Here is a 16,120-nt window from a genome sequence, read left to right as displayed (position 1 = left end):
TACAAACTTAGAGCTCAAATCATAGTTAACCCACTCCTTTTGGGAGGTAAATTACTATAATTCACAAATTCAAACATCACTCTCGTTTGGGGTTGGTGTGACCATACTAATCTGATACAAAGAGACATTTCATTTAAAAAGAACAAAAGGAAATGGAATCCACAAAATAAGTAGCAGGAAGAAAATGGGCACAGAGGAAACCTAGTTCCATTGTTCCTTGCCAAGTGCAGCAGAGATCCAGCTTGAAACCTCAGTTTCAATCTTGGATTGATCGGTTGAAGATAAAGATAAAGGAGTTACAGCAACCTGCCATGAGCCATCCAAGAAATATAAAACCAAATAATCAATTTATAAGAGAAAAGATTTATCAAGAGTTATAAAGGACAAATTCCAACTCACATATCCGTCTTCTACTGCTTTAAAATCTAAATTATCATCTGCCTTTTCTGTCTCCTTCTCCAATAACTGCTTACACATGAATGCATAAACTTTGTGATTTAGAAAATGAAATGAATATACTGCCAAAATCTGCTTCAACAACAAATACTTGCTTGCAGTAGTAGTAAGTTATTTTTTTCTTACCTCTAAGCGAAAGTATTTTTTAACTGTTTGTTGGCCATTAAATTTCCCAGCAATACCAACAGATTCAATCTCAACATTCTTCCTATGCGAGTTCAAGCGCCTCGCTGCACCCTGTTAAAGCCAAAAAATGGGTCATTTAAGTACTAATGCTAAAGCAAGGTCGCCTTTGAATTAAAACCTGGAGACGTTTTTGTGTGTGTGACTGGTACTTACGGCAGCGGAGGCATCCCGGCTAAGTTGTGCAAGTTTAATACCAAGACTTTGCTGATTCGACAGGTATTGGCCTGCAGCAGGGTGCCTATTTGCTGATACAGCTTTCCAGCTTAAAGGTGACCTCCATAAGCTCTGCCTGGTCAGTTTGAATCCCTGTAACACACACTCAGTGCCAATAAATATATGAATTATGAACTGGATTATCATGTGGAAAAAGAAATTAGTAGATTTCAGACCGGATCTAATTTCTATTAAATCAAATTACTGCTTATGTTATATACAATTCTGTTTGATTTGCACCCATCTATAGATGCCTAATCTATCACCGTATTAATCAGATTGCACTCATCTATTTAACATATCAAATTTGCTATAGCAATAATGATTAGGGGTTTGAAGTTTGAACATTCTCCGCATATTTTCAAGCATCAACTCTTCCGGTACTGTTTCTCTTGAATTATCAGCATGAGAACTAGAGCAACTATATATTTTTGTAAAGGCTTACCTTGTTTGCTAGGGGAGAAGATGGGATTTCTATATTCAGAAAGCAACTTTCTGGGAACTTTCCCCTCTCAATATCTCTTACAGCCGCTGATATTAAAGGCAAACAAAAATCGGCTGCATTTTTCAAATCACTTTCACTGCTAACATCTTTCTTCCTAAAATTAATACAAACATAAATTCATTGTAGATCCACAAAAAGAGTGGAACGTGTTTAGAAAGAAAATAATGTTTTACCAGTTGAATGATAAACAAAGTGATGGCACACCACAAATTAATGCCTCTCTAGCTGCAGCAACAGCTCCTGAGTAGAACCTAATGGTAATAAATGATGTACATTGAAAAGAAAAAAAATTAGCTTTGAGACAATGATAGTCAAATGTAACCAAAATAAAGGAAAGACAGGGAATAAAATATAGGATATGAAGATAACAAATTACTTACATGTTGCGACCATAGCTTGATCCTCTGTTAATTCCACTAATCACCTACATTTTTTTTTACAAATAAAATACAGCATTAAGACCTGCATTGGACAATCTCAATTCTAGAATCAACAATTAGATGTAGAAGTGCATACCAAAACAGGCTTTGACCATGAAAACAATGCTCCAGACAGAGCTAAGGAGACACAGTCCACAGGAGTTCCTGAAGATAAACATTGAGAATATGTTTCATCTTTAGTAAAACTCTACTGAGAGAAATCCAAAACATCTCACTAAACGCCATAAGCCATAATACTAACGCGAAGAGAATTGATGTTGAAACATTATAAAGAAAATGTGTGCCAGTCACGAGATGTGAATTTACTCTTTCGTTATTAACAGCTGTAGAATTTACTTTTTTTTTCTTCTTCTTTTATACCTGAAACTTCAAAACCAGTGGCACCGCTCATTTCAACTGAACATACTGCAACCGTCTCTCGCACCGTCAGGGAATGACCGGCAACCGATTTGTCCCTGAAAATTCAAAATTCAAAATAAAAAAAGAAAAACTCTTCTAAGATTCACTCTGATCTGATTCAAAACTGACAAATTCTTTACACATTAAACTACATTGCAATTTCTTTTGGCAACTTCAGTTGAAAAGACAATTTGAGTTGAAATAGAGACTGACGATTGAGGAGCGCAGACATGGAGAGTGAAGCGAGCGTCAGAGAGCAGAGCTTGAACGAGGAAAATGAGTCCTGGTGAATCGATTCCTTCGCAATTGGTGATGAGAAGCAGTGGTTTAGAACAATCTGGCTCGTCGACATTGCGTGAATGGGAAGGTAATGAAGAGGAGTGGGTGGATTGATGATCAATGGTGTGTTGTTGTCGTGATAAAAGAACTTGATTGAGATTCGAGATCAAAGAAGGAGGTAGTGAGTTGTTCTTCACGGAAGTTGCCATGGCGATTATTGCTCAATCCACGGAGTTTTGTCGTTGTGATTGGACACAAAATGCTGATTATTTTTAGCTGAATTCTAAGTTGGCGTTTGAGGTGATGTGGGGTGTTTTTATAAATACAGCTGCAGTGAGTTGGGAGTGGAGTCATGTTCAGTGAAAGTTACCCGCTTTTACCTTTTGAGAACTAGTAATTTATTAACCACTTTTCTAATAAATAGTATTTTTTTTAAATATGATATATTTGGTATTTGAATTTGACTTTTTTTACTAATTTGGTATCTAAATTTTTTTGGTCAAAATTGGTAATAAAACTGGACATTTTTTCTTAATTTGGTACTTAAACTTCACTTTTACGTTAGTACTTAATTTTTTTGGGAGTCTAATTTGATACCTGAACTTGACTCTTTTTCCTAATTTGGTACCTAATCTCTTTTTTTTTTCAATTTGGTACTTGCCAAACGTTTTACAATTTACTCCAATATATTAACAATGTTATTTTTATGAGGTGACAAAAATAATCAATGTATGGCTGACATGTGATAGATTATATGAATTTTTTATTTTATAAGTTTAATTACTTTTAGTTTTATTTACTTATTTTATTAATTTAAAATAATGAATTTCTTTTTTTTGAGGTTTTAAATTTTTTTCTTATTTAATATTAATTTGTTAAGCATAATTTATAACCTATTTTTTTAACATAAATTTCATCTAATACTGGCAATATTTTTGTAGCATAACAAACAAAATTTTAAAATCATTAGCATTTTACATAATTTGTATAACATTTAATAAATTTAGGTGCCAAATTGAACCTAAAAAAAGACTTAGGTACCAAATTACGAAAAAATGCCAAGTTCAAGTACCAAATTGTGCTCTAAAATAGTTTAGGTACCAAAGTAGGAAAAAGTGTCAAGTTTAGGTACCAAATGTTATATTAAGCCTTTAAAAAGGGTAAACTATACCATTAGTCACCCAACTATTAAAATATGTCTACTTTTTTCACCCAGATAGGAAAAAGTGTTAAGTTTAGGTACCAAATGTTATATTAAGCCTTTTAAAAAGGGTAAACTATACCATTAGTCACCCAACTATTAAATATGTCTACTTTTTTCACCCAGATCATAAAAGATTTTCTATTTTAGTTATGAATGTTATCGATGTTTAATATTTTGGTTACTTCTCCGTTAAATCATTTAGGGGTGAGCGTTCGATCAAATCGAATGAAAAAAATTCAAGTTAATCGAGTTGACGAATCATATTTTATCATCGTAATTTGATTTGAAATTTTCTCGAATCGAGTCGAGTGAGATGGAATTCGAATCGAATCGAATCGAATATATTTGTTCGAGTTAAATTTTAAAAAATAACTTTGGGTCCTTGTAACCACTGTCACCCATCGTAATAAAATTTGTCCACCGTAATTAAATTTTTTATTACCTTTCATCACCTCATAATTTATTTATTTATTAATCTTTTATATACAGGTTAGCTTCTTTGCTTGCTTATTTGTTTCAATTATCTTCATATTCTTGTCACTATATATTTTAGATTCAAAAAATATATTAAATGGAAAAATATGATTTTTTAATAAAATTTATTTTAAAGATAAAATGTGAAATTGATACCAATATAAAATTTTAACATGAATATTTTATGGCATCATTAATAATTCAATTTTAATATAAATATTCAATATGACTAAACAATTCAATAATATAAATAATATAAAATGTGAAATTTAATTTAATAATATAAATAGTATATATAAATAAAATTATTACTATTTATGTTTAGGAATTTTTTTTGGATAATTTTGATTTTTTATTTGGGAGTAAAGAGTGAGAAGTAAAAGTTTAAGGGGGAAAATAAAAAGTTTTGGAGAGTAAAAGTTTGAGGGAAAGTAAATAGGGGGAGAAAAATTTTGGAGGGAAAATATTAAAAAAAAAATTGGGGGGTGGGGATGGGTTTGGGGTAGATGGGGGATGAGATGGGGAGGAAGTAAAAGTTTTGGGGTGAAAGTGGGAGGGAGTAAAAATTTAGGGGGAAAATAAAAAGTTTTAAGGGTTTTGGGAAGTAAAATTTTGAGAAAAAGTAGATGGGAGAGTAAAATTTTGGTGGGAAATGGATTTTGGGTAGATGGGGGTTGGGATAGGAGGGAGTAAAAGTTTTGGGGGAAAAGTGAGAAGGAGTAAAAGTTTTGAGGGAAAAATAAAAAGGTTTGGGAGTTTGGGGTAAAAATGTAAAATATTATAGTTTGATATTCGAATTATTCGAATTATTCGGGTTATTCGAATTCGAAAACTCAACTCGATTCAAACTCGAAATTCGAAAAAAAATTCAAGTTGACTTGAATAACTCGATTCGTTTAACTCGAAATTTAATTTTTTTTCAATTTTTTCAAGTCGAATCGAATTTTGCTCACCCCTAAAATTATTAATGAAATGTTGATGTGACTTTTCTGAATTGGCATGATAACAAATTCAACCCTTTTAATATTTACATATTCTATCAATTTGGTCTTAATTTTAAATAATTCTATGAATTTAGCCATTAACTTTACACGTTCTATCAATTTAGTCTTGATTATTAAAATATCAAAAAAGAGAAATAGAAAAACACTAGCTTTCCCCCAAATCCTGAATCGCTCTTGCTCTTATCTCTACCTCACTCTATGGTCGATTTACTCTAAAACCCTAAACCCAACATTTCAACCTATTATTGACTTGCATAGCCTACCATGCCATTGTAATGAGCGATTGGCTCGCCTAGACCCAAGTTGCCATGAGCCTTTACTCCAACGACGACATGATACAAACTTAAAAGGGGTAAATTCATTTGAGTTAAATTATGAAACATCAACCAAATTGCGATGTATTTCCAGATAGGATTCAAGCATTTCTAGGTTGAGTTATCTATTGTTGATTAAAGATATCTCTCTTAAGTTCGCATTGCACTTTAAAAAGCGTCAATCAAAGTTCGAAAACTCAAGTTATGGTAGTTTTACTAAAAACTACGCAAGCACAATTTTTTAGATGAGTTCAATATGAAAACTTTGAGTTGGAAGTCTCTTTAGCCACCAATTTCTATTATTTAAGCTTAATTTTTAGAATTTTATAGGCTTAATGGTATACAAGTCCCTTGAACTTATTCGAAAAAATCAATTAAGCTCTTATGACCTTTTCGCACCCAATTGAGCCTTTGAACTAACAAACATGGCCAAAAAGGCCCTTTGACCAATGTTGATTGTTACAACGTTGACGTGGTCGTTAACGGTGCCAACATACAAAATTCAATCTTTTTTAAAAAGATTTAAAAACTAAAAGGGGTATTTAATTGTTTACTAGAATGAACTTGGACAAATGGTTGTCCAAGTCATTTATTTAAAAGCTTAATTTAAAAAAAACTTAACTTTTTTTAAAATTTTAAAAAACTAATTTTAAAAAATTTCTAAAATTGTAGAAAATTATTAAAATTTATAAAAATATTAAATAGAGTTTAAAAGATAAAAAAAACCATTTAAAAGTTAAGCCCAAAATGAATCTAAATATGTCCAGATTCATTCAAGACGATTTTTCTACATTATATAAAGTTTAAAAATATTAAAAATTATTATTTTTAAAATAATTTATATATGTAATGATGTTTTAGTACAATTAATACCTATTAAAATGTATACAAAATAAAAATATTTTATAAAATAAATAAATATAAATAATTTTAATTATATTAATCGTACGTGTAAAGTTTTTTTTTAAATATATGAATATATCAAATTAAAAGTGTATCAATTATTTTATAGCCTAAAAATTTTAAGTAATTGGATATATTGATACATTTTAAAAAAAACTTGACACGTATAATTAATAAACTTAAAATTATTTTTATTTATTTATTTATTTTATAATTTTTTATATATCTTAAAAGTACCGATTGAATTAAAAAATCAATACACATAATTTTTTAAATAAAATTAATTTTTAATATTTTTAAACTTTATATAATGTTTGGAAACTGTCTTAAATGAATGACATATAGTTGTCCAAAATTAATGTAAATGTCTAGATTCATTGTGAACTTAATTTTTAAATGTTTTTAATTAATTTTTAACTTTATTTCATATTTTTATAAATTTTAATAATGTTTTAAAAATTTATAAAAATTTTATTTTTTAAATTTTTTATTTAAAAATTAAGCTTTGAAACAAATGAACCTGAATAACCATATGTCTAGGTTTATTCTAGAAAAAAAGTTAAATATTTACTTTAATTATTTATTTTTTAAAAAAATTAAAAAATTTTGCTGACGTGACATTGCGACATTAACAACTATTGCTGACATGAAGTGCCACGCTAACATAGTTGACGACCACATCAACGTTTAATGATTAATGTTGATCAAAGGGCTTAATTGAGTGTAAAAAAGCCTTTTTTAAAAAAAATTGAAAACCTTTTATGACTTAATTATAGTTTCAATTATATAACACTTGTAAAAACGAATAATTAATTAGATTTTAGGAGTTTATATTTCTTTTTAAATTTATTACGTAAGTGCCTATATAAATAAGGCTTGACCAGTCAAAATTTACAGAATTGAATAAAATATATTTTTCTTGGTGAAGTGATTCAACTCTTTTTTTCCTTTAAAGTTTTTTACTTTTCAAATTATTTTGGGAGTAACAAAGGGTTCCATAGAAAAAACCTATCTCTTTTGTTTTTAATCACACGTTGATTAAGGATTCTGGAGTTTTCACATCACGGTGACTCGTCGGGAAGTGACGGAAGAGCCACTAATGGCAAAACATGCCATTGAGTTTTGGGGGCCTATTTGAAATTTTCAAAAAAATTAAAATTTTTAAAAATTTTGGAAGAATTGATACGAACTTTTAAAAAACTGGAATGTTTAATAAAATCTTTTTAGAACTTTTGTAAAGCTTACCTAGAATTTAAAAATTTTGAAAACATAATTAAAATTTTAAGGAGTAAAATAAAAATTTTCGAACTTTTGGAGGGGGCAAGGCCGCCACTGGCTCCATCGTGGATGAACTAGTGAGGATAAGGTGTTTAGCATTATTGATGAGTTTAATAGACTAAGGAAGCAATCGAATTTGGTGAGGGCTATGGTGACTATTGGCGCCTTCGGTGGTCAATTGGTTGATGTTAATTTTAGTTAATTTATGCTATTTAGATTCATTACTTTTAATTTTGATTCTTTGTAATATAATTTTAGATTAGTACTATTTAGATTTGATAGTGTAGAAATTTAATTTAAATTTAATTTAATCTTTTTTGGGTATAATCTCTAGAATATTTTTCGGAGTATTTCATTGTAAAATTCTTTTATATTACAATTTGACCCTTACATCTGTGAATACCACTACTTTATTAATTATTCATTTTGCTACAATTTGACTCGTATACTGGCTACGATCAAATTATTGGCGTCGTTGTCGGGAGGTTTCAACATTAAACTAAAAATTCATTTTCTAAATTTTAATAGGATAAATAGTAATATTTAGAATTATAGATACATATTTTATTTTTAGTTATTTTTATTTTATTTTCTAGTTATTAATTTTATTTAAATTTCTCTTTGATTTCAGTGTATGACTCGAAGCGAAACTATCCTAATTGAGCTAAATCTTGAACTAGAAAGAATTTTGAGGCGAGCCCGTCAACAAATGCAAAACAATCCACCCATAGTAGCTAACTTACTCCGAGAGAATTCATTGTTTGACAAACAACCAGAATCACCAAAACAGTTCAAAAGAGAGCCATTGATGGCTCGACAAGAGTGAACCTTGTGCAAATACACACTACCCACCTTAGATGCAATCCGAGGGAGTATCAAGAGGCCGACAATCAACGCTAATAAGTTTGAGATTAAGAAGGCCACCATCCAAATTATACAAAATAATTTGCAATTTTGGGGCAATATGATGGAACAACCGAATCAACATTTAAAGCAGTTATTTCTCCAGTTATTTCTCTTTTCGCTATCTGATAATGTGTATGGTTGGATTCACAAGAGCCTAGTTCTATCACAACGTGGGAAGAATTAGTGGGGAAAATTTTACATAAGTTTTCCCCATTACTCGAACCATCCAATTGAGGCGTGACATTGTCAACTTCAAACAATTTGAAGGCAAAAAATTGTACGAAGCGTGGGAACATTTTAAATCGTTGCAAAGGAAGTTCCCACATCACAGTATCCAAGACTGGTAACAATTGCAAATTTACTATAATGGATTGGATGGGAGCTTAAGAGTCGGATTTGATGGTGCATCGAATTAGATGCGAGACTTAGATTGGATGAGGTTGATAGTTTCGTGGCAGAGCGTTGCAGAAAATTTGCCAATATTGCGGAGTATCAGTCCGAGTGTAACACTCCTCGCCCGTATCCCTCGCCGGAACAAGGTTCGAGGTGTTGCCCGACTTAAACTCAGTCAATCACACAAAAACAGTGCCGAAAAATTTCAATCAATTTAAAACTTTTCGTTTCACATGCAATCTGTCCCATATATGGGCTTACGAGGCCCAAAACATCACTAGCCAACACCTTTGGCTAAATTATAATATCACATACTCAACATTAAAACCCTATACATGCCATAGACTCGAAATACTAGGATTTACTTACAGCAATAGCGTGAGCTCGACAGTGTGATAATATCTCCGGCGAACTCCAACCCGAGCAGGTAACCGAAGTCAACAATCTATAAAACAGAGGAATGTAACAACGGAGTAAGCTTTCATAAGCTTAGTAAGTCTTAAGCAATGCAAACAAATAAACACAATTATACTTCGATTATTCAATTTCTTAAGTGGCCATATTCTAGGTATATTGCCATCTGGCCGAATACACACAAACACATAATGCACGTTCAACATTCTTATCACACTTAATCTGAATTCGTATAACATAATTAAATCGAATACTTTCACATACTTTCACACCCTGACCTTGTGTATCATGATCATAGATATAGTTATAACATTTATTCACGTATGTATCACAATGCACGCTTATGATTCATTGCAGATCAAACTCACATATGAGTACATAATGCGTACCTGGCCTACTTAACGTACTGAATGTATTCATTTGTCAACCTAACACGAGGTACCTTAGTCATGGACTTTTCCCAAATCACCGGCATTTTTCCTGTTAGGCTCGAGGCCCGACATCAGTTCACCGGCATTATAGCCTGCTAGGCTCGAAGGCCCGAATAGTATTTCACCGGCATTATAGTTTGCTAAGCTCAACGGCCCGAATAATCAAGTCAACAAGTTCCATATAACATATTCATATCAATTAAGTACTAACATCATTCGAACGTATATAATTATGCATCTCAAACACTTTTCTTTCATCTCATTTTCACACTTAGCATTTGATAGCTTATGCATAACATTTCACTCACGTTCATTTCAAACTTATCATTCGATTATAAAAGCATACTGCATTTTTACCAATATGTTATACTTGCCATTAGGCCATATAAGCATGATACAATACACTATCATTTTATCTTTAACATTCGGCTAAACCCTTATATTACAAGGAACACCGAATTCACATAACATATCATTTCACCGGCATTACGCCTGCTAGGCACGAAGGCCCGAATACACATCACCGGCACGAAGCCTGCTAGGCACGAAGGCCCGAATACACATCACCGGCACGAAGCCTGCTAGGCACGAAGGCCCGAATACACATCACCGGCACTAAGACTGCTAGGCATGAAGGCCCAAATACACATCACCGGCACTAAGCCTGCTAGGCACGAAGGCCCGAATATAATACCAGCACTAGGCCTGCGAGATTTATCCCGGATACACATCAAATATCATGCATATTTAATCATATATTAATACATCTCATTCAACATATCACATTCGTAGTCATTTGCAACATTCGGGTATAAGCTCCATATGAACACCATCGTTTACATTTCGGTTCAAAAGTCATTCATAAATATCATATATCCATCTCACCATTCAAACTTAACCCATAGTGACCATTCGACTATAAGTCATATACATAAATTATTTATCGCACAACTTAATTCAAGTAGAACCAAAAGGTCACGATTCATCTAATATATACATATTGCTCACTGATTCACACACAACCTTTCAAATTAGCAATTATAAGATGGTTCCGCACATAGTCCATCCTTATCGATAATTTACGATGGTTTTACCCTTACTCACATATATGTCATAGGCATTTTTACCTATGCTTCGCAATTCACATTCATGATTCAATTCCAATCGATTTAACATGCATAAGTACATATCACATACCTTAATAATTTACTTTACGGAACGAATCCACATATCGTATTAGCCCATAGTCTTATAGCACCACACTTTTAATAGTTTACCTCATCGAAGTTCACATTTAATCACTTTAGTGCTAAGCCATATTCGGCTACCACAAAGGACTAATAATAATTTGATACACATCATGGTTTCCTTTAGGTATTTAATAATCACAAATCGTGATATCTCCACCAGCACATATACGGCACAGTTTATTCATTGTAACACTCATTTAGTGCATCAAATTTCCAAATCCAATTTAAATTAAGCATAATAGCCATAACCGGCTTATAGCCTTAAATCATTACATATTCGGCACATTAACTAAATAAAATTTACATTCCCTTTTCCATATTAATTTAACTCTTGGGCATATAAAAAGGAATCAAGCTTAAACACTTAAGAACTTACCTTGAATGTTGCCGAACGATTACAACGACTATTCGATTACTTTCTCTTTTCCCTTATCCGAATTTTGCCCCTCTATGCTCTTGAGCTTGGATTTTTCTTCCCCAAGTGACCGAACATTCAAGAGCTCTTTTCCTCTCCTTTCTCTTCTATTTTTAGCTTTCATGAACAAGAATGAACAAAAACCTTCCTTTTCTTCCTTTTTGTTTTTCTATTACTAAACATTTTATGACACAAAATAATATATATTATTTGTGCCATACTTATGCCATAACTTCAATAAAAAAATTTGCATATATTGTCTACCATTAACACCATGGCCGGCCACTACACATAAAATGGGGAGTTTGACATGCAAATCCTCCTATTTTGCACTACTATTTATTAGGCCACTACATATTAGCCTATAGCATTTTCAAAAATTTTCACATAGGTCCTATTTCATAATTTCACTCACAAATGGTAGAATCAAAGCATGGGATTTCCACACATGCACTTTCACATGAAATAAACACATAATATAACATTTGATTATTTTTGGGACTCGGTTTTGTGATCCCGAAACCACTTTCCGACTAGGGCCAAATTAGGGCTGTCACAACTCTCCTCCCTTAGGAATTTTCGTCCCCGAAAATCTTACCAGAAGAAATAGTTTCCACTCTAAAAACGTTTTAGCAAAATTCTCGGAATCACAATTTTCCATTCTTCACATGTATCTCTTTTTACCAAAAAATCCGGAACTTTGGTCTACACCAACAGATCACATCATAGATACTTTAGTCACTTCATCAAATAAAACCTTGCACATGCAAACCCCATCTTACCGATCTTTTCTCGTCAGATGATAAATCATAATCCAATAAGATTTCTCTCTTAGAAAATAATAAAATTTTTGATTCAATTTGGATAGAAATTCTATCTCACAACCACTTCTATAATACCACTGATTTCTTTTATTCCATATACTTGTATAATCTATTACAACCCAGATAAACAAACATTTCACAATCAAATTTCATATGAAGATCCTTTACATAACCATTAATCCATCTGTATACTTATTCCATATCAGAATAATAATAACATTAACAGAAATCTTATATGTCCAGATATCCAAAATCAAATAACTGTTACTCTGAACTCATTTTGAACTATCACATCTCATATACTTTTATAAGATGGAATATCATTCAATAGAAACAGAAGAATAACATCGTATAAATTTATCCTTGAATTTATTCCGATCATACTACAATGAAATCTTATAATAATAACACTGATAAGGGGGTGGGGTCGTTAAGCCTCGAATGGAACTTTCATATTTGTATACACAGATAACTTTATCACTCATCATAATATTACGCACATTGATTCAAACATTTCAAATTTCCAATTCGTTACAGATACAATCTCACATATCTCAGTAATACACGCAACTTTATTTCAAGTGAATATTAGAAAAACATAGGTGAATTTATCACAATTCACACTTTCATTTCTCTTACTCAAATTACCAATAATGTCTTATCAAGTTTCCACATTTAGTATTGATCACTTGTCAATATTTATCAATTCGGAAAACGTCTTACGGTTTTGAGTACATCGCTTACTTGATGCCATAGTCCAACTATGGTCTTATACTAGTTCTGCTCTGCCCGTGCTGATGCCTATTCCCGATAAGTCTTACACTAGCACTCACTGGGCTGTGCCGATGCCTATCCCAGATAGGTCATACACTTAGCACAAGTCAAGCTAATGCCACGTCCCCGACGGGCTTACACTAGTTCATCTGTCTCATGTATTGCCATGGTCCAACCATGATCTTTTCCGTCAATTCATTAGTGAACGATCGTACTCATTCCCTTTCAATTCCGTCATATCACAAATATATCACAATCAGTTCAATAGCATTTTCGGATCAATTAATAATAGCTCGATTGGAACACATCATTGCCTGACCAAAACAATTTATAAGAGCCAGGAGATATCACACTATCACGCTTTATTTATGGCATGTACATCTAGACTCTTACACTTGCTATGTTAGTCCGAGAATCGACTAAACCATAGCTCTGATACCACTAAATGTAACACCCCTCGCCCGTATCCCTCACCGGAATAGCGTTCGAGGTGTTGCCCGACTTAAACTCATTCAATCACACAAAAACAGTGCCGAAAAATTTCAATCAATTTAAAACTTTTCTTTTCACATGCAATCTGTCCCATATATGGGCTTACGAGGCCCAAAACATCACTAGCCAACACCTTTGGCTAAATTATAATATCACATACTCAACATTAAAACCCTATACATGCCATAGACTCGAAATACTAGGATTTACTTACAGCAATAGCGTGAGCTCGACAGTGTGATAATATCTCCGGCGAACTCCAACCCGAGCAGGTAACCGAAGTCAACAATCTATAAAACAGAGGAATGTAACAACGAAGTAAGCTTTCATAAGCTTAGTAAGTCTTAAGCAATGCAAACAAATAAACACAATTATACTTCGATTATTCAATTTTTTAAGTGGCCATATTCTAGGTATATTGCCATCTGGCCGAATACACACAAACACATAATGCACGTTCAGCATTCTTATCACACTTAATCTAAATTCGTATAAAATAATTAAATCGAATACTTTCACATACTTTCACACCCTGACCCGGTGTATCATGATCATAGCTATAGTTATAACATTTATTCACGTATGTATCACAATGCACGCTTATGATTCATTGCAGATCAAACTCACATATGAGTACATAATGCATACCTGGCCCACTTAACGTACTGAATGTATTCATTTGTCAACCTAACACGAGGTACCTTAGTCATGGACTTTTCTCAAATCACCGGCATTTCGCCTGTTAGGCTCGAGGCCCGACATCAGTTCACCGGTATTATAGCCTGCTAGGCTCGAAGGCCTGAATAGTATCTCACCGGCATTATAGTTTGCTAAGCTCAAAGGCCCGAAGAATCAAGTCAACAAGTTCCATATAACATATTCATATCAATTAAGTACTAACATCATTCGAACGTATATAATTATACATCTCAAACACTTTTCTTTCATCTCATTTCACACTTAGCATTTGATAGCTTATGCATAACATTTCACTCACGTTCATTTCAAACTTATCATTCGATTATAAAAGCATATTGTATTTTTACCAACATGTTATACTTGCCATTAGGCCATATAAGCATGATACAATACACTATCATTTCATCTTTAACATTCGGCTAAACCCTTATCTTACAAGGAACACCGAATTCACATAACATATCATTTCACTGGCATTACGCCTGCTAGGCACGAAGGCCTGAATACATATCACCGGCACGAAGCTTGCTAGGCACAAAGGCCCGAATACACATCACCGGCACTAAGCCTACTAGGCACGAAGGCCCGAATACACATCACTGGCACTAAGCCTGCTAGGCACGAAGGCCCGAATATAATACCAGCACTAGGCCTGCGGGATTTATCCCGGATACACATCAAATATCATACATATTTAATCATATATTAATACATCTCATTCAACATATCACATTCGTAGTCATTTGCAACATTCGGGTATAAGCTCCATATGAACACCATTGTTTACATTTCGGTTCAAAAGTCATTCATAAATATCACATATCCATTTCACCATTCAAACTTAACCCATAGTGACCATTCGACTATAAGTCATATACATAAATTATTTATCGTACAACTTAATTCAAGTAGAACCAAAAGGTCACGATTCATTTAATATATACATATTGCTCACTGATTCACACACAACCTTTCAAATTAGCAATTATAAGATGGTTCCGCACATAGTCCATCCTTATCGATAATTTACGATGGTTTTACCCTTACTCACATATATGTCATAGGCATTTTTACCTATGCTTCGCAATTCACATTCATGATTCAATTCCAATCGATTTAACATGCATAAGTACATATCACATACCTTAATAATTTACTTTACGAAATGAATCCACATATCGTATTAGCCCACAGTCTTATAGCACCATAGTTTTAATAGTTTACCTCATCGAAGTTCACATTTAATCACTTTAGTGCCAAGCCATATTCGGCTACCACAAAGGACTAATAATAATAATTTTATACACATCATGGTTTCCTTTAGGTATTTAATAATCACAAATCGTGATATCTCCACCAGCTCATATATGGCACAGTTTACTCATTGTAACACTCATTTAGTGCATCAAATTTCCAAATCCAATTCAACTTAAGCATAATAGCCATAATCAGCTTATAGCCTTAAATCATTACATATTCGGCACATTAACTAAATAAAATTTACATTCTCTTTTCCATATTAATTTAACTCTTGGGCATATAAAAAGGAATCAAGCTTAAACACTTAAGAACTTACCTTGAATATTGTCGAACGATTACAATGGCTATTCGATTAATTTCTCTTTTCCCTTATCCGAATTTTGCCCCTCTATGCTCTTGAGCTTGGATTTTTCTTCCCCAAGTGACCGAACATTGAAGAGCTATTTTCCTCTCCTTTCTCTTCTATTTTCAGCTTTCATGAACAAGAATGAACAAAAACCTTCCTTTTCTTCCTTTTTGTTATTCTATTACTAAACGTTTTATGACACAAAATAACATATATTATTTGTGCCATACTTATGCCATAACTTCAATAAAAAAATTTGCA

General features: G+C 32.6%; 1 protein-coding gene across 1 annotated transcript; it reads right to left on the bottom strand.

Annotated features, from left to right (window-relative positions):
• Positions 1-2,845, bottom strand: LOC107897726 (5'-nucleotidase SurE). The gene is made up of 10 exons (XM_016823283.2): positions 2,413-2,845; positions 2,161-2,255; positions 1,877-1,944; positions 1,741-1,784; positions 1,534-1,611; positions 1,301-1,454; positions 796-948; positions 583-693; positions 400-465; positions 1-306 (listed from the first exon to the last, which is right to left on the bottom strand). The coding sequence occupies exons 1-10, from the start codon at positions 2,685-2,687 to the stop codon at positions 202-204; spliced, it is 1,149 nt and encodes a 382-aa protein (XP_016678772.1). The 5' UTR covers positions 2,688-2,845; the 3' UTR covers positions 1-201.
• Between the last annotated feature and the right edge of the window lie 13,275 nt (positions 2,846-16,120).

The sequence above is a fragment of the Gossypium hirsutum genome, chromosome A06 (genome assembly GCF_007990345.1).
Source record: "Gossypium hirsutum isolate 1008001.06 chromosome A06, Gossypium_hirsutum_v2.1, whole genome shotgun sequence".
NCBI classification, from domain to species: domain Eukaryota; kingdom Viridiplantae; phylum Streptophyta; class Magnoliopsida; order Malvales; family Malvaceae; genus Gossypium; species Gossypium hirsutum.
Note: the sequence above shows the minus strand (reverse complement) of the source record. Positions and strands in the feature narration are given on the sequence as shown.